General features: G+C 60.7%; 3 protein-coding genes across 11 annotated transcripts; all 3 read right to left on the reverse strand.

The window, feature by feature from the left end:
* Positions 1–1,989: 1,989 nt before the first annotated feature.
* Positions 1,990–5,139, reverse strand: CATSPERZ (catsper channel auxiliary subunit zeta). Its single transcript, XM_038564111.1, has 5 exons — positions 4,999–5,139; positions 4,426–4,774; positions 3,254–3,333; positions 2,978–3,044; positions 1,990–2,230 (listed from the first exon to the last, which is right to left on the reverse strand). The coding sequence occupies exons 1-5, from the start codon at positions 5,017–5,019 to the stop codon at positions 2,121–2,123; spliced, it is 627 nt and encodes a 208-aa protein (XP_038420039.1). The 5' UTR covers positions 5,020–5,139; the 3' UTR covers positions 1,990–2,120.
* Positions 5,140–5,182: 43 nt separating this feature from the next.
* Positions 5,183–13,688, reverse strand: KCNK4 (potassium two pore domain channel subfamily K member 4). Of its 6 annotated transcripts, none has more exons than XM_038564118.1 (7): positions 13,533–13,673; positions 13,106–13,328; positions 11,452–11,717; positions 7,825–7,985; positions 7,437–7,623; positions 6,768–6,907; positions 5,183–6,068 (listed from the first exon to the last, which is right to left on the reverse strand). In XM_038564118.1, exons 2-7 carry the CDS (start codon positions 13,267–13,269, stop codon positions 5,685–5,687), a joined length of 1,302 nt encoding a protein of 433 aa, XP_038420046.1. In that variant the 5' UTR covers positions 13,270–13,328; positions 13,533–13,673; the 3' UTR covers positions 5,183–5,684. The 6 variants fall into 6 exon arrangements, with proteins under 6 accessions (XP_038420046.1, XP_038420050.1, XP_038420049.1 ...); XM_038564122.1 differs by lacking the exon at positions 13,106–13,328 and adding an exon at positions 8,112–8,235 and having other exon boundaries at positions 5,187–6,068; positions 11,452–11,565; positions 13,533–13,688; XM_038564121.1 differs by lacking the exon at positions 13,106–13,328 and adding an exon at positions 8,112–8,235 and having other exon boundaries at positions 5,187–6,068; positions 13,533–13,669.
* A 1,439-nt stretch (positions 13,689–15,127) lies between these two features.
* Positions 15,128–19,404, reverse strand: GPR137 (G protein-coupled receptor 137). Of its 4 annotated transcripts, none has more exons than XM_038564125.1 (8): positions 19,182–19,404; positions 17,698–18,069; positions 17,565–17,614; positions 16,648–16,873; positions 16,380–16,529; positions 16,117–16,245; positions 15,897–16,015; positions 15,128–15,581 (listed from the first exon to the last, which is right to left on the reverse strand). In XM_038564125.1, exons 2-8 carry the CDS (start codon positions 18,052–18,054, stop codon positions 15,422–15,424), a joined length of 1,191 nt encoding a protein of 396 aa, XP_038420053.1. In that variant the 5' UTR covers positions 18,055–18,069; positions 19,182–19,404; the 3' UTR covers positions 15,128–15,421. The 4 variants fall into 4 exon arrangements, with proteins under 4 accessions (XP_038420053.1, XP_038420052.1, XP_038420054.1 ...); XM_038564124.1 differs by having other exon boundaries at positions 17,698–18,371; XM_038564126.1 differs by lacking the exon at positions 19,182–19,404 and adding an exon at positions 18,442–18,738.
* Positions 19,405–19,983: the final 579 nt, after the last annotated feature.

Raw genomic sequence — 19,983 nt, forward strand, 5'->3', positions numbered from 1 at the left:
TTGGTGATTTCCCTTCACTTGGGTGTCCTCCATTCAAAAGTGCAAACCAGGCACACGAGGGCAGTTGGTGGGGTTCACGCACTCCCACTCACCTGGGTTCCCAGGTATCCTCACATGCTCACACATGCTCACTCTCTACTGGGCACTTCCGCGCTCTCACACATGGCCTTCCCCAAACCCTGGCTCTCACTCTGGCTTCCATTTGTCTTCACACACTCCTAAAGTGCACAACCCATAAACAGAGTCACACCCAAGGCTCACCATCACACACACTCAATCCCAAACACACTCACCTTGCGCCCACCTGACACACACACTCAAACCCTTTCACACCTGACACCCCGCCCCACCTAGCCCGGCATCCCAATCCCAGGCCCACCGGCCGACGCGGGTCCACCTCCTTACACCCCACCTGGCCCCCTAACCCCCGCCAGCACAACCGCTCTTACACTTCTGCTGCCGCAGAATCCTCTACCTCAGGGGCGCCCCGCCCCCCCAACCTGCGCCCACCTACGGAAAGTTGCCTAAAGTTGCCGCGCCTCCCCTCCCCCTCCGCCCGCAGGAGACCTCTATCAGGTTATCAGGAAGTAAATGGGGAGCGCCAAGGAGGAGGAAGTTCTCCCCTGCCGGTGCGATGACCTTTGACCCAGAGAGGCGGGTGGCCCACGGCCCCTTCGAGCGCCCCCACGTGGTCCTCGAAGCCCCTTCCCCGACAGGGAACCCTCCCTGTCTCCCACCGAGGCCCGCCCCTAGGACTTCGACTTGCTCCGGGGGCGGGAGTGAACCCTGCCCTGGGGCTGGATCCGAGGCCCAAGCCTGACCCCGGGCAGGACCCGCAGCCGGAGCCAGAACCGGCCCCTGCCCCAGGCCGACGCACTCGGACCTTAACACCGGATCCCGCCCGGACCCTAAGCCCGTCCGGCCCTGGACCCGGTCCCAGCCGTGACCCCGGTTGGTCCCGGAGCCGGAGCGCCCCCGACCCCCGCCTCCCAGCCGCGCTCGCACATGGCCCCCGCGTCCCGCCCGTCCCCCGCCCTCAGCGGCGCTCCCCTCCGCCCCCGGACCTGGGGCTCCGGCGAGGCGGGCTGGCAGGCATGGGGGCCGAGCGGCCCGGAGCGCCGGGGTGAGCCTGGGGCCGCGAACGGCCCCTCCTCCGCCGCCTCCTCGGGCCGCACCGCCCCGCCGCGCCGCGTCCCCTCACTCGGCGGCGCCGCCGGCGGCTTGTAGGACACAAAAGGACATCGCGGCCGCTTCCTACTCCTGCTTCCTCCAGCTGACAGCGGGGGTGGGGCCGGCCTGCGCATGCAAAGCAGGGGGCGGGCCTTGGCGCTCTATGCTAATCAGACAAGTGGAGCGGCGGCGCCTGCGTGCCCGGACCGGTCGGGGCGGAGCCGGCGGAGCCAGGGGGCGGACCTTCGCGAGGGCCCCGCCCACCGCCGCCGAGCCGGGGCGGCGCACTGGGGAAGGCGGCGGCTGAGGGGCGAGGCCAGCGGAGACCTGGAGGCTCCGCGGGGGTGTTGGAACCAGCGGCGGTCTTACGTAACGAGGGGCGGGGCGCGCTGCGCGCGAGAGGAGTGGACGAGGCGGTTCTGCGGCCGCAGCTGCGGGGCAGGGAGAGACTTGCATATGCAAATGAGAGGGCGGGGCAGCGGGGAGGCTCGTGTAACTGCATATGCATGAGGGGCGGGGCCTAGCGCACCCAAACTGGAGGAAAGGCGCTACCCCTTTACCTTCTCCCCCTTCCCTCAAGATTACACGATGGGGCACTCGGACCGCAGAGCCAATATCCCCACACAGCTGCTCGACCGGAGCCGGGAGAAGCAGACATAAAACATGCAAGAAGTCCTGGATTGCGAGTCCCGGGAAGGAGGAGCCAATAGGGCCTGGACGGAGAACGCTCAAGGTCACTGCGGTGACCGAGTGAAGGTCACGGGGAAGGGCGGAGCCACATGCGTCCGCCTCACGCGGGCAGCCACGCACTGACTCACCGACCGTGCACAGTCTTTTATTTCTTTAGGACTCAAATTCCACGTGGACGGGGTCAGGCTTGGGTCTGGGGACGGGACAGGGGCGGGGGGCTGGAGTCGGGCTGTCGGTCACTTGAGCCGGAAGCGGCGTTCTCAATACGTTACGAGGTGCAGCCTCTTGCTCCGACGCCTCTTGAGCCCCTCGATGTATCGCTGCAGCTGCTTGGTCAGGAAGTGATCCCGGCCAATCCCTGACCGGTAGCCTGGAGGACAGAGCTCCGCTCAGAGCAGTGAGCAGGGGCATGGCCTCCCCAGCAGCGGCGCTGCATGTGAGATTTGAGGAACCGCGGGTGACTTGGGGTGGCAGGAACGCTTGGCACTCGGTTCTGTGTTAGTCTGGGAAACTGGATCTCCAAGGTGCTGGGCCCTGACAGGTTTTTTTTTTTTTTAAGGGTCAAGTTATACACCTGTACGCTAAACAGATGGGGGATGTGGAGGAGGATGCGAGTGTTGAGGTGGAGCAATGGTGAGGACAAGGTTAGAGTGTTGCAGGCCTAAACTGTGGTAGCTGGCAGCTCTGTGGACACCTCCTGGGCCACCTACTCTAAGCAATTAGCCAGCAACCCTGTCTTAAATTATAAGCAGGGCAAAGGAGGGGACTTTTACCCAAATAATCCATTGTCCAGTGGTTCCTCGTAGCACCCGAGGGAGGGAGCCAAGGTCACACAAAGAGTAGGGAGTGTAGAAACAGCTTTAGAAAAGCCGAGTTCGCTAGAGAGGGGCTGCGTTAAGGCTGGAGCCCAGGCCCCTGAAAGTCACCCATGCTTTTTCCTGACTGGGTGTCCCTGTGCCCAGTCCCCCCATTTTTTACTTTTGGTAGGGCTCCTGGAATACTTGTGGGTGTTAGGGGAATCTGACAAGGCATGCACATCCTGAAACCCCACTCCCAGAGGCCCAAGCCCAGCAAAATCCCCCAGGGTCTCTTGTGGGAGCTGGGGGAAAGCGCTCACTCCAGAGGGCTTTGGTGAGGATTTCCAGAGCTTCATTCTCCATGACTTCCATCAGAGGCAGTGGCAGCTGGAGAGGCAGCAAGAGGCTCAGATGTCCCAGGAACCCCAGCCCTGCCCGGAGCTGAAATGCCCCACCTGCTCCCTCTAGCCTCAAGACCCCCAACCAACCTGCCTGCCCCTCCACTCTACAAACCACCCTCCCCCCTTCACCTCTGCAACCCCAAATTGCCCATCCCCACCCCACTAAAATCCCCAATCTTCCTGGGTGTTTCTAACCCTGTTCTGCTGCTCTATCCAGTAGGCTCGATGGGGTGTGTGCTTCGAGATACTGAGCGATGACTCTGAGGAAGATACTTCTGGGAGAAGAGAAAAAGAGAGATCAGTGATCTGCAAACTGCTAGGTTTTCCCTGGAGCAGAGGAAATTTATGGTCAGGCTTGTGGTGGGGGGAGTGACCTTCAGAGTGACCAGCTCCAGGTGCCACCTTACCGGGAAACAGTACAGGACAGTAGTTTAATTCCCTGGGCTTTATTGTCCCACCCACAGAGATTCCAGTTCTGACTACCCCATTAGGTGAGCTTAGGAGCAGTGACTTTGTAACCCTCAAGTTCTATTTGTAAAATGGAGTAATAAGAATATCCCCTTATGGAGGTGCTGAAGTTTAAGACCATCATGCAAAGGAAGTCCAGTGCCAGTGCCAGGCACACACAGCAAGCACTCAATAAACGGCAATTACAATATTATCCATTGCAATCCCCTGATGTAGGAGCTGGGGAGCAGGGGCAAGTCTCAGACAGTGCCCAGCAAGAAGGAGACACTTAAAATTGTAGCCAGTGGGGGCACCTGGGTGGCTCAGTTGGTTAAAGGTCTGCCTTAGGCTGGGGTCATAATCCCAGGGTCCTGGGACCAAGCCCCACATCTGGCTCCCTGCTCATTGGAGAGCCTGCTTTTTCCTCTCCCTTTGCTGCTCCCCTACTTGTTCTCTCTCTCTCTCTCTCAAGTACATAAATAAAATCTTAAAAAAAAAAAAAGAAAAAAAAAACTGTGGCCAATGACCGTGTGAATGAAAGACAGGCACCTCCTCAACGACAGCAAATCCATACACAAAGAAATAACTCCCTCCTCTTAACTACCCCAGTAATTCCATTAAAAGCCCGGTCCTGCTTCTCCCGCGCTGCCTTGGCGCATTTTCGCGGGTGTCTCTCGGACCTGGCGTGCCTTGGCCCCAGGACTTTGTATGACGCCTGCCCGGTAGGGGGCGCTCCAAGAATGTCTGGTCGATTTAAAAGCGTAAAAGATAACCGGCGCCCGTCGGGGGAAGAGAATCCTGGAAGCGGATCCTACAGTCCCCACCCCACCCCGCACCCTCAACTTAACAGCAACAGATATCGAGGTCCTGGCCAGCCCCCTGCCCTGTGGATCTCCACAGCCCTGTGAGGCCACACTGACCGCTCTCGGTCTTGGAATCGACGTCTTCCTCCAGATGGCTTCCCAGGATGCTGCCCCGACGCAGCTCCATCTCCAAAGACAAGTGCTCGTGGAGACCCTCCCGCCTGAAGCCGTCCTTGTCCTCTCCGTCCTCCCATTCTTCCCAACCACCATCCGACTCGCGGCCGGCCTTCCGACTGTACCACTGGCGAGTCTTGCTGCCCAGGCTGCTGCCCTCCGCGTCCGAGTCATCGCAGATCTTGGACCGCGGCACATTCAGCTCCGGCTGCGACAGCGTGGCCCTGGTCCACAGATTCCGGATGTCGTTGTCTGGGCTCGAGTCGTCTGAGCCATGGCTACCCAAAGACGCCTGTGGGCCACATACAACGAGGGCAGCCACGGGCCGCGGGGACTCGGGAAGGAGAAGACGGGCAGGCTGGGGGCGGGGACCCTGAGCCCCGCCAGGGCTTTGACTCGGTCGTCGGGTCATCGTCGGGTCAGCTCGGGGCTCGATGGGAGCTGCCCGGGCCAGGGACCCGGGCTGGACCCAGGCTGGGGGCTCACCGGGGGAGGGGGCCCGGAAAGAGTCCTTACTTTGAAAGGCTTTTCTTCCATGGTTTGCCCCAACGGACCGCGTCGCCGCAAGGGGTCACGCTCCAGGAGCGGGGTGGGGCCAGGTCCCGCTCCGAATGGCGCAGCGCTGCGGGCCTCGCGAGGGAGTTCAATCTGCAGCCCCCCCCCCCCCCCGCCCCTGGAGCCTTTATCTCCGCCCCACCCCGCCTCCCCGAGTCCGTGCTGAGGTCGCAGACTCGCCGCCCACCTTGGCACGTTCCTATTCCCGACCCTGCCTGGTAGCCTCCGGCAGAGACAGGGGCCCAAGCCGTGGGGAGTGGGGGAGGTGGGGGGCTCGGCTCGGGGGTCACACGAGGCCGGGATTGTCCCGGAGGTGGCCCGAGCCGACGCAAGCACTCCCACAGCCCCTCGCGTCCCCGGAGCGCGCACGCCCGCAGCGGTGCAAACTGTTTTTCGTTTATTGATGCAGGCTTTTGAGGCACAGTCGTGAGGTGTGGGGGACGGGCCCAGCCGAACAGCGAGACAGAAAGCCATGGGGTCTGCAAACGGATGAAGTGAGGAGAGGGCCGGGGCGGGGAGTGGCAACCCGCAGCCTCCTCCCCAGGCCTCGGTGCGGTCCCGAGGCCTCTTTGGTCAAACAAACAGAGCATGCCGGGGAGAGCGCGAGAGCCGAGCCCCTGGAGAGGCCCAGGCCGGGGGGCCCGCCCCTACACCGGTCCGCCTTTCTCCCGCGGCCGCACGGGCTTCCGGGGAGGGTTGGGGGGGCGGCGGCGGCCCCGTGGCGCGCGGGGCAGCGCGCAGCCGCGCTCGCTCTGCGTGTCGGAGGACTCGTCGATGAAGGCCAGGTTCTCGCTGGGGTAATCCAGCGCGGAGGCCGAGGGCGGGGTGGACGGGGAGGACGGCGAGGGCGGCTCGGCCTTCACGGGGAGCGGGGACGGGGGCCTGCCGGCGGGCGGCGCCGAGCGCGGCGGTGGAGGCAGGAACGGCCGCTCCTTCTCCAGCGGCGGTGGCGCCGTGGGCCCGACTCGCTGGGTCACCCGCGCCGTCACCGTGCCGGTCCAGCTGGCGGCCTGCGCTGTGAGGCCGCCCATCTGCGCGGGGAGTAAAGGCAGCCCTCGGCCGCGGGTCCTCGACCGCCTCTGCAACCCCGGGAACCTGCCCGTTCGCCAGTCGGGCACGGACCCCTCTCGTCCCCCTGCTCCTCCAGTCTCAGACCGCCAGGGCGGGGAAAAGGCTCATCACCCAGCTACACAGTCTCCTCTCCTCCATCCGCTCCTCTCCAGGAGCTTCTCTAGAAAGCCCCAGTTTTATGTCAGCTACCCTTCCGGTGCCCCCTAGAGACCTTTGCGCCTCTATCGAACTAGCTCCTCGGGCTGGAGCGCCCAGTAGGGTGACACAACACAGGTCGCCCAGTTAAATGTGACTTTCAGATAAAGGACAAATAAAATTTTAATTTTAATATATGCGTGTCTCTCTCGGGGCAACATTTGGGACTTACTTACACTAACATATTATCTATAATTTATCTGAAAGTCACATTTAACTGGGCTTCCTGTTTTTTTGTTTTTTTTCCAAATCTCACAACCCTATTCATGGGAGCAGAGATGGAGTCATCTGCAACCGGTCCAAGTTTAACCCTTTGCTCCTGGACCGGATGCACGTTGCAGGGGTACTCGGTCCCTGCCTTGAGAGGCCCACACTCTGGAAGGGAGGTGGACTGATCAACCCGCTGTTAGGGTACAATGCATCAGTGCACAGCACAAGAGCAGCACCGACCCAGGGGCGCCTACCTCTGCCCGAGTGCGGCGGGACACTACTCGCAGCCAGTTCCCGATGGTGGTGAGTACAGAGGCGAAGTAGGCCAGGCCGAGCAGGATCCAGAACCACACCAGCGGCTGGTAGGCTGCATTGCCCTGGTTGGGGCTGGCGCCTGGGATACCACCGGGGAGGCCAGAAGAATGTTGATTGTGGGGCAAACTTTAAGCCTGTGAGCTGCTGGTTCATGGCCCCTCTTCCCAGCTCAGTGAGAGGATCTGCCTCCCCAGGGCAATCAGTGAGTATGTGCTAGAGTGTGTGAATGCATGCAAGACAAGTGTGCATTACCTAAAGATGTGCCACATAATAATATGCAAGTGAGTGTGCTCACACCTCCAAATGTGAGCATATGGAAGGGGTGCACATATATAAGAATGTGATGTGTGAGGGGTGCACTTAATATATGTGTGCACATGCATGGGGTGCAGACATGCAAGAATGTAAGAGCAAATGAGGTGTTGCAACCGTGCAAAAACGCAAAGGTGCATTCCAAAGGTGCATTCCGTGAGTGCAGGTAGGGATTGGACCCAGCGCCTGTGAGCGCACACACACCACAAGGAATTTGGAGGAAGAAGCAAGAGTGCAGGGCCCCAGGGCATGAATAAAGTGGAGAGGGAAGTGCAGCACAAGAAAGGTGGCCTCACCGGCCACATAGTCCCCGAAGCCCACCGTGGTGAGCGTCACTACGACGAAGTAGATGGCCTCCAGCTTGCTCCAGCCCTCCACGTAGCAGAACACGAACGTGGGCGTGAGAACAAAGAGCAGGCAGCCGATGAGCAGGAAGAGCACCGCGGATAGTATTCGCACCAGCTCCGGTGGCACATGCCACTTCTGCAGGGAGGAGCAATGGGCAGGACCCGAGGAGTCGCCAAAACCTCCAGGCACACGCCCCACACCCCCTCCTCCGGAAGCCTGTGCGCCAGGCTCCCGCGGCCGAGACGCCCGGAGGCCGGCGCTCACGTGCGGGGCGGGGACGTAGGGAAGGGTAACCCAAGCTCAGCGCAAGGGCGCGCAGGGCGAGGAGCAGCTCACCAGGAAGATGGCTTCGATGTGACCGATGCCACGGCGCAGAGAGGAGCCCAGCCGGTCCCCGACCCCTGCCAGCAGGATCCCGAACAGCGGGATCCCCACCAGCGCATAAAAGATGCAGAAGAGGCGCCCAGCATCCGTGCGCAGGGCCGCGTTGCCGTAGCCTGGGCAGAGGGGCCGTGCAGGAGGTCTAGGGGTTGCCTGGCACCCACTTCCTCCCTTTGCACCTTCCCCCAGGAGAAAACCCAGCGGCCCCTTGCCCCCCTCCCATGCCCAGTCCCCTCCCCCACCGATGGTGGTGATGATGGTGCCTGAGAAAAAGAAGGCGCTGCCCAGGTCCCAGGCTGAGTGGTTGTTGTTACTGGTTGAGTTGGTATCAGGGTTCGCACCCCCTCCCAGGGCATCAGCCACCTCCTGCAGGACAAGGCGCAGAAGGAGGAACCTCAGTCCCTCCTTACTGTCCTGGCCAAGCCCCCGGCCCACCAGTCTCCAGAGAGGTGTCCTCCATCCCCTCCCCACTCTCCCCTTCCCTCCCGTCTTCCCCCTCAGAGTAGACACTGCAAAATCCGGTGGCTCAGTTGTGTTTGACCTCCACATTATTTCAGAAATATTTTAATTGGGGTGCCTGGGTGGCTTAGTCGGTAAATCGAGGGACTCTTGATTTGGTTCAGCTCATGATCTCAGGGTCCTGAAACTGAGCCCCCTTGGGGGGGTTCACACTCTGCAGGGGGTCTGCTTAGGATTCTCTCTCTCCCCTCCCTCTGCCCCTTCCCCCCACCCCTCTCCTCCTGCATGCTGGAGTGCACCTGTGGTTTGTGCTAGAGCTCCTGTGGTGCGTGCTAGAGTGCTCCTTTGCGTGTGCTAAAGCACTCTTTCTCTAAATAAGTGAATACATTCATGCATAAATAAATCTTAAGAAAAAACAGAAAGATTTTAGTTATCTGCCCCTTCATTTCACACAAAAGATTTCAAATTTACGGAGCTCAGGAGCACAGACCTGGACCACTGGGTTCAAATGTCCATGCAGTGTGACCCCAGGCAAGTTGACTCTGTGCCTGATGATACTAGTGTCTATCTCAGACAGTTATGAAGAGTTAAAGCACTCACGCCAAAATAAGCCCTGTGCATTTGTTAAATTAGTCCCAAGTAGTGATCATGCCATGATTTTCAGCTTTCCACAGACCCCACCACTCCCACCGCCCCTAGGGAAGCTGAGTTTGAGCAACTTGCCTTAGAAAATCTGATGGAAGTTAGGGACCCTTTCTCCAGGAAGCTTCATATAGCATCAAATTTTGTCCCCAATATTTGAAGGTTCATGGACACACAAACCCCCGCCCACCCTACTGAAATCCAAGCCAAACCCTGTGCTACGTAGTAGGTGCTCAGTAAATAAGATTAAATTAATGAGATGGCTGTGTATCTGCCCCTCTTGCCACCTTGCAGGTCTCTTTGAGACAGAGTCTGCGTTTTGAGAGTGTCTGCCTTAAGGGACAGAGGTCAGAGCATAATGGGGGACCAGGGGAGGCAGAGGGGCCCTTCCCCCAAGAGCACAGAGCCAAGGCACAAAGGCAGTGGGAGAGCTCAAAAACCACATTCTTCCTCTCTGACTGCAATCCTCATTAGCAAGACCCATTCCAAATTAATCTTCCTAAAAGTGACTGCTCTAAATCCTCCACAGCTCCCTTCTGTAGCAGCATAGAGTCCACACTCCCAGCGCAGCATTTCAGCTCCTTCTCAATCTAGTCCTCACCTTCCTTTCCCCAGCCTTCTTTCCTGGGGCCCCCATGTGAAACCCAAGTTGCAGTGACTTTACCCCCAGATTTTCTGAGATGATACCATTTCCTGTAATCACAATTTTTAAATGAAGCCAAGAAGTGAAATGTATGATTTAAAGTGATTTAATTTTATTTTGCAAGACTTTCCCAATAAATTCACTACTTAGGGGGAAAAAATCCTTTGTCATCCTGTGTGTTCTAATTTTTGCTTCGAATGACTAGGCATCTGCTAAATCCGAGTTCTGCAAAACACTCTGAGCTTTCCAACTTCCACGCCTTTGCCCATGCTGTTCCTCTGCTGGCAGGTCTGTTGCAAACCAATCACACATCTCTAAGTTCTACAGGGCTCACCTGCCTCATTTCAATCACCAGCTCCTCTCAAAGGTCCCTGGCATCTCCCTCCTTGCCCCCAGCACCTTGCTCAGGGGCCAGCATATAACAGGTGTTTAACAAAGAAGGAAGCAAGGAAAGCTCCCTTTCCACTGAATCTTACAGTGGTCTCTCCATGGATCTGTCTCCCCTCATCCCAGAGTGACATTCTCTAGGGTAGAGCCTGCATCTGGTCCACCCCTCTACCAATTTCCCTGCTCACCTACGGTGTGTAGCACAGCACCTAGCACACAGTAGGTGCACACTTGCTGCATGACTGCCTAATTGTGGAAGAGAAAGCAGCTGTCGCCCACACTTGTAATTTCTGCCCTTCCTTTTCTTCTTTTTTTATCCAGGACAAAAGCATTTACATCGTGAAAATAAAATAGGTCAGATTCCCTTCCTCCCTCTGCCCTGTGGTCTGGCCAGACACATTCTCCTCCCCAGGCCTCTCTGAGCCTCAGTGGGCATTCTGGAAGTGTCAGAGACAACATCAAGTCACCTGTGTCCTGGCCCCACCCCACCCTCATCTCTGCTCCTGGCCCTGCCACCTTGGGAAGGGGGGTGGGGGGGACACTGAGGCCTCCCTGCCGTGATGGCTCCTCCCTCCAAAAGAACAGGCAAGGAAAGGGGTACTCTTCAATAAAGTAATAAACATTAATTTATTAAAGTTACTCCTTAGGGATTTTATATGAGAGTTACTCAGAAATCACAGAAAGCAACTAAGGTGCTTTTCTGATAGTACCCCCAGAAGGCTGAAGCCCAGCACTTTCTTTAGTCACTGAACCAAAGCTGAACCGGTTCCTGACTTGCCCTTCCTCTAGCCTCCTTATCATAAGCATGTGTCCTGGGGAGAAGGGGTGCTTAACTTGGTATCCATGGTGGCAAGTTTAGGGGATCCTGGAACTCTCTGAATGTGTCCTCTGACAGCCTCTGAAACCACTGGGAGGGATATAGCTATAAGAGCATTTTCCAATGGGGTAGAGGACTGTTCACAACGTTCTTGGGCATCTCCAAGTCCTCTGTGATTCCAAAGAAGTAGAGAAGCCAATGTAGGGTTGCCAAAATATTTGCATGGGACATATTTATTTTTTAAGTTTTTAGTGGCTAAAATTCACAATTATCCGGGTGCTCTGGATTTCATCCGGCAACCCAGAACCAATGAGTTAGGCCTGTGAAAATGTAACATATCTCATGTGCTCCGGACATTTATTCATTTACTCCTTCACTTGTTCCTTCACTCAACCACCATCACAACTGAAGGAGACAATCCAATGCCGGGAGAGGCAAGGTGGACAAGTGTTCCCATGGCCACCATATTGAAAACACAGAGACCTGGATTCCAGCCTCTGCCCTGTACCCCTCAGCCATACTCTGCCCTCAAGGCGGGGGGTGGGGGGGTGGCGGTCTGGGCCCCCCCTGGCATGCAACTACATTTCAGGGGGTCACAGGCAAGTGCTGAAGGGGCTCCCACCCACCCACACACCTTGATGAAGCTCCCCAGGTCCTGGTCGCTCACACACGGATGGGCCCTCAGGAACTTTTCTCGGACCTCCCCCAGCTCCCTCTGGGCCTGCTGCTCGTGGGGCTGCTCCAGGGCCTGGAACACCAGGGCACCAGACACCAAGTAGAGTAGGACCAGCGCCAGCAGTGCCAGGAGTGTGGTGCTGCGCATGGCGCGCCCAGGGGCCCGGCCAATCCCTCCGCCTGCCTGGGGAGGCCGGGCAGGGGGCTCCTGGGGAGCAGCGGTCACTGTGGACAGAACCAGGAATGCGGGGGTCAGTAACTTGGCCTCCTCCCCCCTACACCCTCCTCCTCCAAACCCCACGCATCCAGAGGTCCTGGAGCCCCCAGCACTAACTGCCGGGGAGTGTCCTCTCTTCACATCCCTCTGCCAGGACACATCCCGTCCCCCTCCCTGTCCTCCCCCTTACCTCCGCTGCCCGGCCCTCAGCCCCTGTCCGAGGACTCCAGGACTCGAGATGCGAGGAGGGCCCGGGAAGGGAAAGGAAGGAGAGTGGAGGGGGGAAGAGAGCCCGAGCCAGCCAAGGGACAGGCGGGCGAGCGAGACCGCGCCGGGCCTGGCAGGGGCGTGAGGAACCCGCTTCGGAGCAGGAGGCGGAGGGGGCGAGGAGGCGCGAAGGGGCAGCGGGAGGAGAGGCTGGACCGCGCAGGGCGGGGACGGGGATGGCGGGTCCCGGCTCCTCCACCGCGGCTGCCGCAGCATCTTCGCGCTTCTCTCGCCATCGCGCCCCTTCTCCGCTCCGCCGCGACCCGCGGGGGGCCGGGCGCGTAGCCTCCGGGGTCTCCCGGCGCCCCGCAGGGCTTTCGAGGAACCCAGGGGCTGGTCCCGTGGCTGCGCTGGGGCGAGGCCGGGCGGGGGGCAGGGAGTGTGCCGCGTTCCGGGAAGGAGCCGCGCGGGAGCGATCAGGGCCAGACCCGGGCAGCATCCTCCCGGACGGATGTCGGCCCCCGGGACAGCGGGCGGCGGCGCCCACGCGCACACACGCGGGCACAAAGGCCCGGGCGCCCACGCTCCGCCCTGCGGCTCGCTCCTGCCCCGCTGCCCAGGCTGCACGCACACGCTCCACCTGCGCACTCCCCGGGCTCACGGGCACGCCCGGACCCTCGGGGGCGTGCGCGCCGCCCGAGGCACCCCGAAGGTCCGCGCGCACGTGTGCACACACTCCCGCACACACACCGCACACCCGCCGTCCGCTCCCACGGCCTCCCGAGGCTTCCACGCTGACGCCGGGAGCGTGCGGGCGCAGGATGCGCGGCCGCTCGCCTCCCGGAGGCGCCCACGCGCGCCCCCTGCGCACCCCTCCGTGCCGGGGAGTCCCGCCAGCGCCCCGCACTCCTTCCCACGCAGGCCCCGCACTCACTGTCGGCTCTGCTGCGGCTGCGGCTGCGGCTGCGGCTACGGCTGCGGCCCAGGCACCCGCGCGGCCTCGCCGGTGCCGGCTGGGCCGCGGAGGCGGCGGCGGCGGCGGCGGCAGGGGCGGAGCGGGCGGCAGCCGGAGCTGGGACCCCCCCCCCGCCTCCAGAAGCCCCCCTCCTCCGAAGCTTAACCCCTCCCGCGCCGCGCCTCCCTCCGTGCCGCGCCCTCGCCGCCGGCGCCGTGCCCCGCGGCCCCTTACCTGCGGCCGCCCAGCCCCCAAATTCCGTCCGGTCTCGGCAGGTGGGGGGCAGAGGAGCCCGAGGCGGGTCGCCGCCGGGTCCGGCCTGGAGTCTCAGCCCCGAGTCCTGCTTCTGCCCCGCCGGCCGGCCAGCGTGGCCAGCGGCGCGGCCCCGGCCAGGACATCTGCCGGCTCACCTCCCCGGTCAGGCGCCGCGCTAATCTCCCGGCATCTCCCAGGTCCACTACGGATCGGAAGAACCCTCCACTCGGCGTCCCTGGGGACAGCCTGGCCCTTGGGCTCAGCCCTCCTGAGGGAGTCGGCCCCGCGGGACAAAGGGGTGGGCGAGCCGCTGAAACAACCCGGAATCGGCTGTGGTAGGGTGGGGTCCCAGTTCTGGAAAGTCATGGCCCCCTGCCCCCACCCCTGCCCATCCCTTGGTCCCCACCTCCGTAGCCATCCCGACGTGGAGCTAGTGCCAGCAGCCAGCACTCCCCCACAGCCTGAACAACTAGGGCTCAGGCAGGCCTTGGCACTGCTCTCCTCTGTGTTCCCACTTGCTTCTTCAAACCCTGCTCTCTCCCCCAAATCCTCTTGCCCGGGGTCTTCAGCTCGGACAGTGGGTGGTTTTAAGCCTGGGCTCGAAGTCTGACCACCCCCTACCAGTAGAGGGCGTCGACGTGTTACCAGGCTCTCCGGAGCCTCCCAGTTCCTACTTACAGAAAAGGGATGATTATCACCTGAGTGCTGCTCTGAGCATTAAGGAGGTAAGTATTTGTAAATGCTCAAAACAGAAGCTGGCACACACAATAAAGCGCCTTACAAATTTTCCTTTCGGGATCCCTGGGTGGCGCGGCGGTTTAGCGTCTGCCTTTGGCCCAGGGCGCGATCCTGGACACCCAGGATCGAATCCCACGTCAGGCTCCTGGTGCATGGAGCCTGCTTCTCCCTCTGCCCCTCTCTCTCTCTCTGTGTGTGACTATCATAAATAAAAAAAACAAATTTTCCCTTTAACAAAAAGTGACTGTTAGGCTTCAAGCTCATTCTCAGTCTCAGGTGACCTCTCCAGAAGCCCCGAAGGCTGGGTTCCCAGATCATTCCAAGTGAAAAGTTTCAAGACAGGATTAGTGCTAGGCTGCAGAAGCTTCTAGGAGCTGTGATGACCAGGTATGTGGACAGGAGAGAGATCCTCTGATAGATGACTCCCAGCCACAAGACAGATGTCAGATCTGACAAGGCTGTGGCACTGCCCCAAAGAAGGCAGTGACGTGGCATCAGGGGCAGTAGAGAAGGGCCCCCAGGGGCACCTGGGTGGCTCAGTTGGTTAAGTGTCTGCCTTCCGCTCAGGTCACAATCCCAAGATCCTGGGATCAAGCCCTACATGGGGCTACTTGCTCAGTGGGGAGCCTGCCTTTCCCTCTCCCTCTGCAACTCCCCCTGCTTGTGCTCACTTGCTCTCTCCTCTGTTAAATAAAAATCTTAGAGAAAGAGAGAGGGGGGGGAGAGAAGGGGCCCCCAGGCAGACTATACGGGGCAGCCTAACTATCTGGCCAAATCCACACCTGGTAGGGAGGTGGGGATACTCAATCACAGGCCACTTCCTCCACAGCCCTAGACTAACCCCTGGCCTGGAATGCCAGGTTGGGAAAGATGACAGGGAAACAGGGTTTCCAGAAATCCCAATCCAGCAAGGGCAACAGGCATACGAGATGCATAATCACAGTGTCACTGGGGATTATCCCGGATATCCCGGATTATCCCGAGGGGATACAAGGCTCCCTGACCTGGAGATCATGACATCTGCAGGTTTTGAGGAGAGAGTAGAAATTTTTCAAGCAAGAAGTGGACTGGAGTGGGAACACTCTTCTGGCTTCCTTTGCCATCAGACTGCAGGCTCCTCCCTCTCCCTGCCCACCAATCTTGGTCGGGTAAGTGACCCCAACCCAGCCCAGCTGCTCCTTTGGAGGGCCTGGGTCTGATCGGTCTTCAGCCGTGTAAGCAATGACATAAGGAACAAAAAGCAGACAAATGACAGTGAAGAGATGAGGGGTACAGACACTGTTTATTGAGTGGCAGGTGCAGGAGAGGTAGCTGGCTCCAGTGTAGAAGCAGAGGCGGCAGGTCATGCCAAGGTGCTGTGGGCATCTGGCAGCCAGAGCCATGTTCCCTTGTGGGGATAGCACAAGCTCACTACGACAGGAGGAGCAAGGAGCCGGCCAGGGGAAGAGGTGGCCACAGTCTCCCGTGATCCTGGGCAAGAAGCGGCAGGTGAACTTGGCACGGGGCCTGGGTTGGGAGGACTGGGATCTGGGTGTTCTAGGGGAGAAGGGAGGGGGATCACGTCTGTGGGGTGGAGTAGAGACTGTGGTGGTGGCCACCTGGTCCCAGCACCTGGGAGAAGAGCAGCGGAGTGGTCCGTGTCTGGCTGCCCCCGCACCAGCCTGGCTCCCGCCCGATGGCGCCGTACCAGCTGCCAGAGCCTAGGCTGCCTGACATGCTGCAGGCAGAGAAACAAGGGTCAGTCCCTAGGCAGTGACCAGGGCCACATTCACAGGAGTTGGGAGAGGGAGGGAGGTTCAGAACAGGGTCCAGGACCCCAGCTTTCCAGCACCCAGGAGTTGAGTCCTCTACACTGTGGCAAACTGATCTTGCGGTTGAAACCAGAGGGTACCTCACCTAGTACAGATGGGAAACTTGGGCATGGCAGTGGCAGGGTCAAGGGGGAAAGTTGGCAGACCAGGCTCTAGATCCCCATGGCTCAACAGAGCAAGCTGGGAGCCAGGAGGATCTGACTCAGGGCCAGGGTTCCTACCTGGTGCTTTCGCTGTGACCATGCTCCCAGGAGCAGCCCTCGTCCTCACAATGCCCAGCCCGGTCAAAGAAGTAGGAACGGGAACCAAAGACCTGCCCATTGAGGATGCGACTGGTGCTCTGGGAGAAAAAGCCACCATCATGCTCTCTGCTGCCCCACAGCCCTGCCAGACCCCAGCCCAAGGGATTCCCAGCATCCACCCCTCTCCGCTGGCCCTCACCAGGTCCTGTGGGGGCCGGTGGACCCGGAAAAAGCCCACCAGCAGGGTGGTGGGCAGCAGCTCCCACACAAAGAGGATGAGACCAAACACCAGGTAGCCTTTGTTCCCCAAATCATTCACCAGGTCCGCCTGTGGGAAGGCAGGGGTTTGTGTCAATCCACAACTGCGCCAGAGGGGCACCCAGACAGAGCCAAGGCCAAGTGGAGGCCAAGAGGCCAAGAGCCACAGCTCCAAAGGAGGTAGCCAATGTGCTGAATGCCCACCTGGTCAGAGACGTTGTACCAGTCATAATCGAAAGCATCCAGCCGGCTCCGGGGGGCCAAGGCCAGGGCTGCCAGGTTGTAGCAGGCCCGGCTGGCATACAGCAGGACCATGGCACCACCCATCGCAGCTGCCTGGCACACACTGGTTCCCTGGCACAGATGACAATGGGGACCCTCAGGGCGGGAAGGCTCCAGCTTCCTCTCTGCCCTGAAGACCACTGCCCAAAGACCCCAAAGGACAACCGGGTATCAGGGCTTTTGGCCCTACCTTGGCCTCCAGGTAGATGCTGGTGGAGGGTGCACGCCGGGCAACAAGGCAGAGGCAGGCAGCAAGAGAGAGGGCGCAGATAACAAAGAGGGAGTCGCTCACCAGGACTCGCACCAGCAGGAGGGCCCAGGGCTGTGCCCGGCGCCGGCGAGACAGCACAGCACACAGCACATTCACCAGCAGAAAGAGCAGCGAGGCCCCCACGAAGGCCCCTCGGACAGCCAGCCTACAGCCCACAGCACAGTCAGCCCCAGACAACCATCCCTGGCACTCCCTGACCACCCAAACTCCCCCAGGAGACTCCAGTGTCAATCAGAACCAATCCAGACCAAATCAGTCTGAACCCCAGCCCTCCAGGTTTGCAGACAGGCAGGCCCATACGGGATAGCTGTGGTGCAGTGGACAGAGCACAGGACTGAGAGAAACCTGGGTTTAAGTAGGCCCTGGCGCTGCCTCCTACCATATCTATGACCTTGCACGTGAGGCTTTTACCTTGCTGGGTCTCAGTTTCTTCATCTCTCAGATGGGGATAACAACACTGAAAGACGTTATACAAATGACAAGTTTATTGCCACTCAAGGTCAGCCAGCAGTGCAGTCTGGGGCTTCCCAGGGCTGGGGCCTCCAGCTCTTCATCCATCATGGATGACCCTGGGGGCCTTTTCCTTCACACTTTAGCATAGCTATTTCTCTCAATGCTGCCCTTCACGGATGCAGTGCCTTTGCTGAGCCGTGTGTCCCACGTGCCTAACTTTCATGGTTCTTTCTTTCTTTCTTTTTTTTTTTTCATAGTTCTTTCAAAAACATTTGCTAAGTTGTCCTCGCCCTGGCACTACACAGGGTGGGGGCAAGAAACGGACACAAGGCTGTTCCCTGCCCCTGGCCTGAGGGATATGCCCACGTGTCCCTTGTACTTACAAGCCTCGGCTCATCTCCGGCCGGCGCTTCGCCTTGGCCTTGAACACAACCTGGGAGCAGAGATGCCCATCATTCCTTTGGGCCTTTGGGGCTTCCCACCCCACAGCCCACCCCCACCCATTACCATGGTTACCTGGGCAAAGTAGAGGTTCATAAGTGTCAGTGTGAAGAACTGCAGGCAGACAGGGCAGCAGTAGAGAAGCCAAAAGGGCAGGGGTCCCAGACGGTTGGCTCGGGGGGTATCTCGGAAGTAGAAGGAGAAGAGGGTGGTGCGCAAGGCAGCCCAGAGCAGACAGAGTGCCAGGAACACGGTCTGATAGCTGAGACGCTTGTGTCCATATAGGAGCACCAGCCAGAGCTGGGCATAGACCGAGAAGAAGAGCAGGGCATACAGAGTGGTGTAGGCCGCAGTCAGCCCCAGGGTCACAGCAGGAGGCAGCGCAGGCACCAGCCCAGCAGCAGGCACCAGGCCAGACAGGTTACTCTCCATGTCAGGAAGGGAGGCCTGAATCCCAGAGAAAGAGACGGAGAGGCTGGCTGGGGGCCAGGAAAATAAATACGGAGGGGTGGGAGTTGCAGGGTGCAGCGACAGAGATGAGGAGCTCAGGAGGAAAGAAGTTGCAGCTGGCAGGCCCTTCCCCCTCAACGGAGAGACCCTCCCCTTGCAGAGAGGCACAGGCAGCCTGCCTGGGCCCTGGGCCCCGCACTCTGAGGCGTGGAAGGAGTGCCCCTCTAGGGCAGAGGCGGGAAGTGGGCAGGGTCTCCTCCCTGGGCCAGCCCCAGAGCCGGGGTGGGGGCGTGCAGAGCCTGAAAGACAGGGGTCCCTGGCCTTAGCCGTTGGAGTCGATCGGGCCGGAGGGGGAGAGCCGGCAGATACCCTTCGACTGAAGGCAGTGGTCGCTGCGGGGGGCGCTCAACGCCCAGCTCTCCTCCTCCCCAAACTGGGGGGGGTCTCTGTTCCCCCCAATAATCCGGGTTGGGGATGGCCTCTGCCCTCCGTCCTCGGAATTCCGGACGCTGCCCCTCCCCACCCCCCGCTGCATCCACTCTCCAGCCTCGGGGGGCGGGAGGAGGCCGACGCCGGGTCCTCCGTACGCCGCCGCGGGAGCCGGCTCTGGTCGCTGGGACCCGGGGCTAGGGCTCCTCAGCTCCCCGGCTCCCGCTGCTCCGCCCCCTCTTGCGCCTGCGCCTGCGCGGGCGGCGTCCGCTACGCTTATTGCGCAGAGTCTGGCCCCACCAGCTCCGCAGCTTCGCGCCGGAGCCGTGCGAGAGTTGGCGCAAGGTGCGCTGCCGGCGGGCGCCAGGGGTTACTGGAGGCAGGCGGAGGCCGAGACGCCCGGGCTGAACCGCATCCGGGTGGGCTGTGCCCGCGGCCACCTGCCCCCGTTCGTTTGCGGGGCCGCCAGTTCCCATGCTTCTCTTCCCTATCCCCAAATTGAGATCGCGCCGCCCGGCGGAGGGGCGGCGACAACCTCCCCGCACCGGCTTCCGAAGGAAACTTCCGCCCGCAGCCAAGATGGCCCCCGGGCCCCGCCCCCTGGGCTTCGCCCGCAGGGCCCCGCAGTCCCGGGGAGGCACGGCCGCCCCACGCCCCGGCCCGCTGCGGTTCCCGCTCACCTGGCCGGCCTTGTGCCTGCGCGAAGCCCCCTTAAGTCCTACGGCCACCCTCAGCGGGGCCCCCTCTCCCGCGCCGGGACAGCCATCCTGCCGGGGAGGAGGCTTCCTCGCTTATCTCGAGCGCTCCTGAGCCGGCGCGCGGAGTAGTGCGCCCGAGGCGTGCGGCGCGAGGTTTCCACTGTGGGGAGGAGGGAGCGGGACTTCCCGACCCGACTCCCCCGTCCACACGGAGCAGTGACAGCAGCAACACCTGCATCCGACGGCTGAGCTTCAGCTTCAGCTTTGCAAAGTGCTTTCACCCACAGTAATCGCCACTCGGTTTACAGAGTTCACTGGCCTCTAAGGGAGATGTCATCATCCCCATTTTACAGGAGTGGAGACTAAGGCCCAAAGGGGCTGAAGGGCTTGTCAGCAGAAGCTGGTCTCCAGGTTCCAAGAGGAGACCCCAGAGAATCCCTCATCTGCTCCCGCGCAGGACCCAGGCACAAGGAAGTCAGGAACCGAGCGGCGGGGAGAAGAGGAAGGGACCCGGGACGACGGCAGTGGGCTGGGCGCAGGTCCGCCGCGGGGGCGGGGTCTGGGCCAGGGGCGGCCACGCCCCCTGGCCCGCCTTAGTGACGTGTCACCAGCTGATTGGGCCCTCTCGGTGACAGTTCCCGTTACCCAGGCAACTAGGGCCGGACTCCCTCAGTACTAGAGGGAGGCGGCAGGCCCGGGTCAGGGGCCTCGAGATCGGGCTTGGGGTAAGACTTGTGTGCCGTCACCGAGGACAGGTTGGGCCAGGGCCTAGGTAGGGACCTGG

This window comes from Canis lupus, chromosome 18, assembly GCF_011100685.1.
Source record: "Canis lupus familiaris isolate Mischka breed German Shepherd chromosome 18, alternate assembly UU_Cfam_GSD_1.0, whole genome shotgun sequence".
Lineage (NCBI taxonomy): Eukaryota > Metazoa > Chordata > Mammalia > Carnivora > Canidae > Canis > Canis lupus.

Bases quoted from the DNA above. Each gene is read 5' to 3' on its own strand.
- KCNK4 (XM_038564118.1), bottom strand. From the start codon at position 13,269: ATGTCCTGGCCGGGGCCGCGCCGCTGGCCACGCTGGCCGGCCGGCGGG. The intron at 7,986-11,451 runs GTGTGTGGGTGG...CCCTCTGCCCAG, and splicing joins ACCTGGGGAGCTTCATCAAG to GCTACGGCAACGCGGCCCTG. The intron at 7,624-7,824 runs GTGAGCTGCTCC...TCCTCCCTGCAG, and splicing joins ACATCGAAGCCATCTTCCTG to AAGTGGCATGTGCCACCGGA.
- CATSPERZ (XM_038564111.1), bottom strand. From the start codon at position 5,019: ATGGAAGAAAAGCCTTTCAAA. The intron at 3,334-4,425 runs GTCAGTGTGGCC...CTCTTCTCCCAG, and splicing joins CGATTCCAAGACCGAGAGCG to AAGTATCTTCCTCAGAGTCA. The intron at 2,231-2,977 runs GTGAGCGCTTTC...TCTGTCCTCCAG, and splicing joins CCTCACCAAAGCCCTCTGGA to GCTACCGGTCAGGGATTGGC.
- GPR137 (XM_038564125.1), bottom strand. From the start codon at position 18,054: ATGGAGAGTAACCTGTCTGGCCTGGTGCCTGCTGCTGGGCTGGTGCCT. The intron at 16,530-16,647 runs GTAGGGCCAAAA...CATCTGTGCCAG, and splicing joins GCATCTACCTGGAGGCCAAG to GGAACCAGTGTGTGCCAGGC. The intron at 15,582-15,896 runs GTAGGAACCCTG...CTCTGCCTGCAG, and splicing joins GGTCACAGCGAAAGCACCAG to CATGTCAGGCAGCCTAGGCT.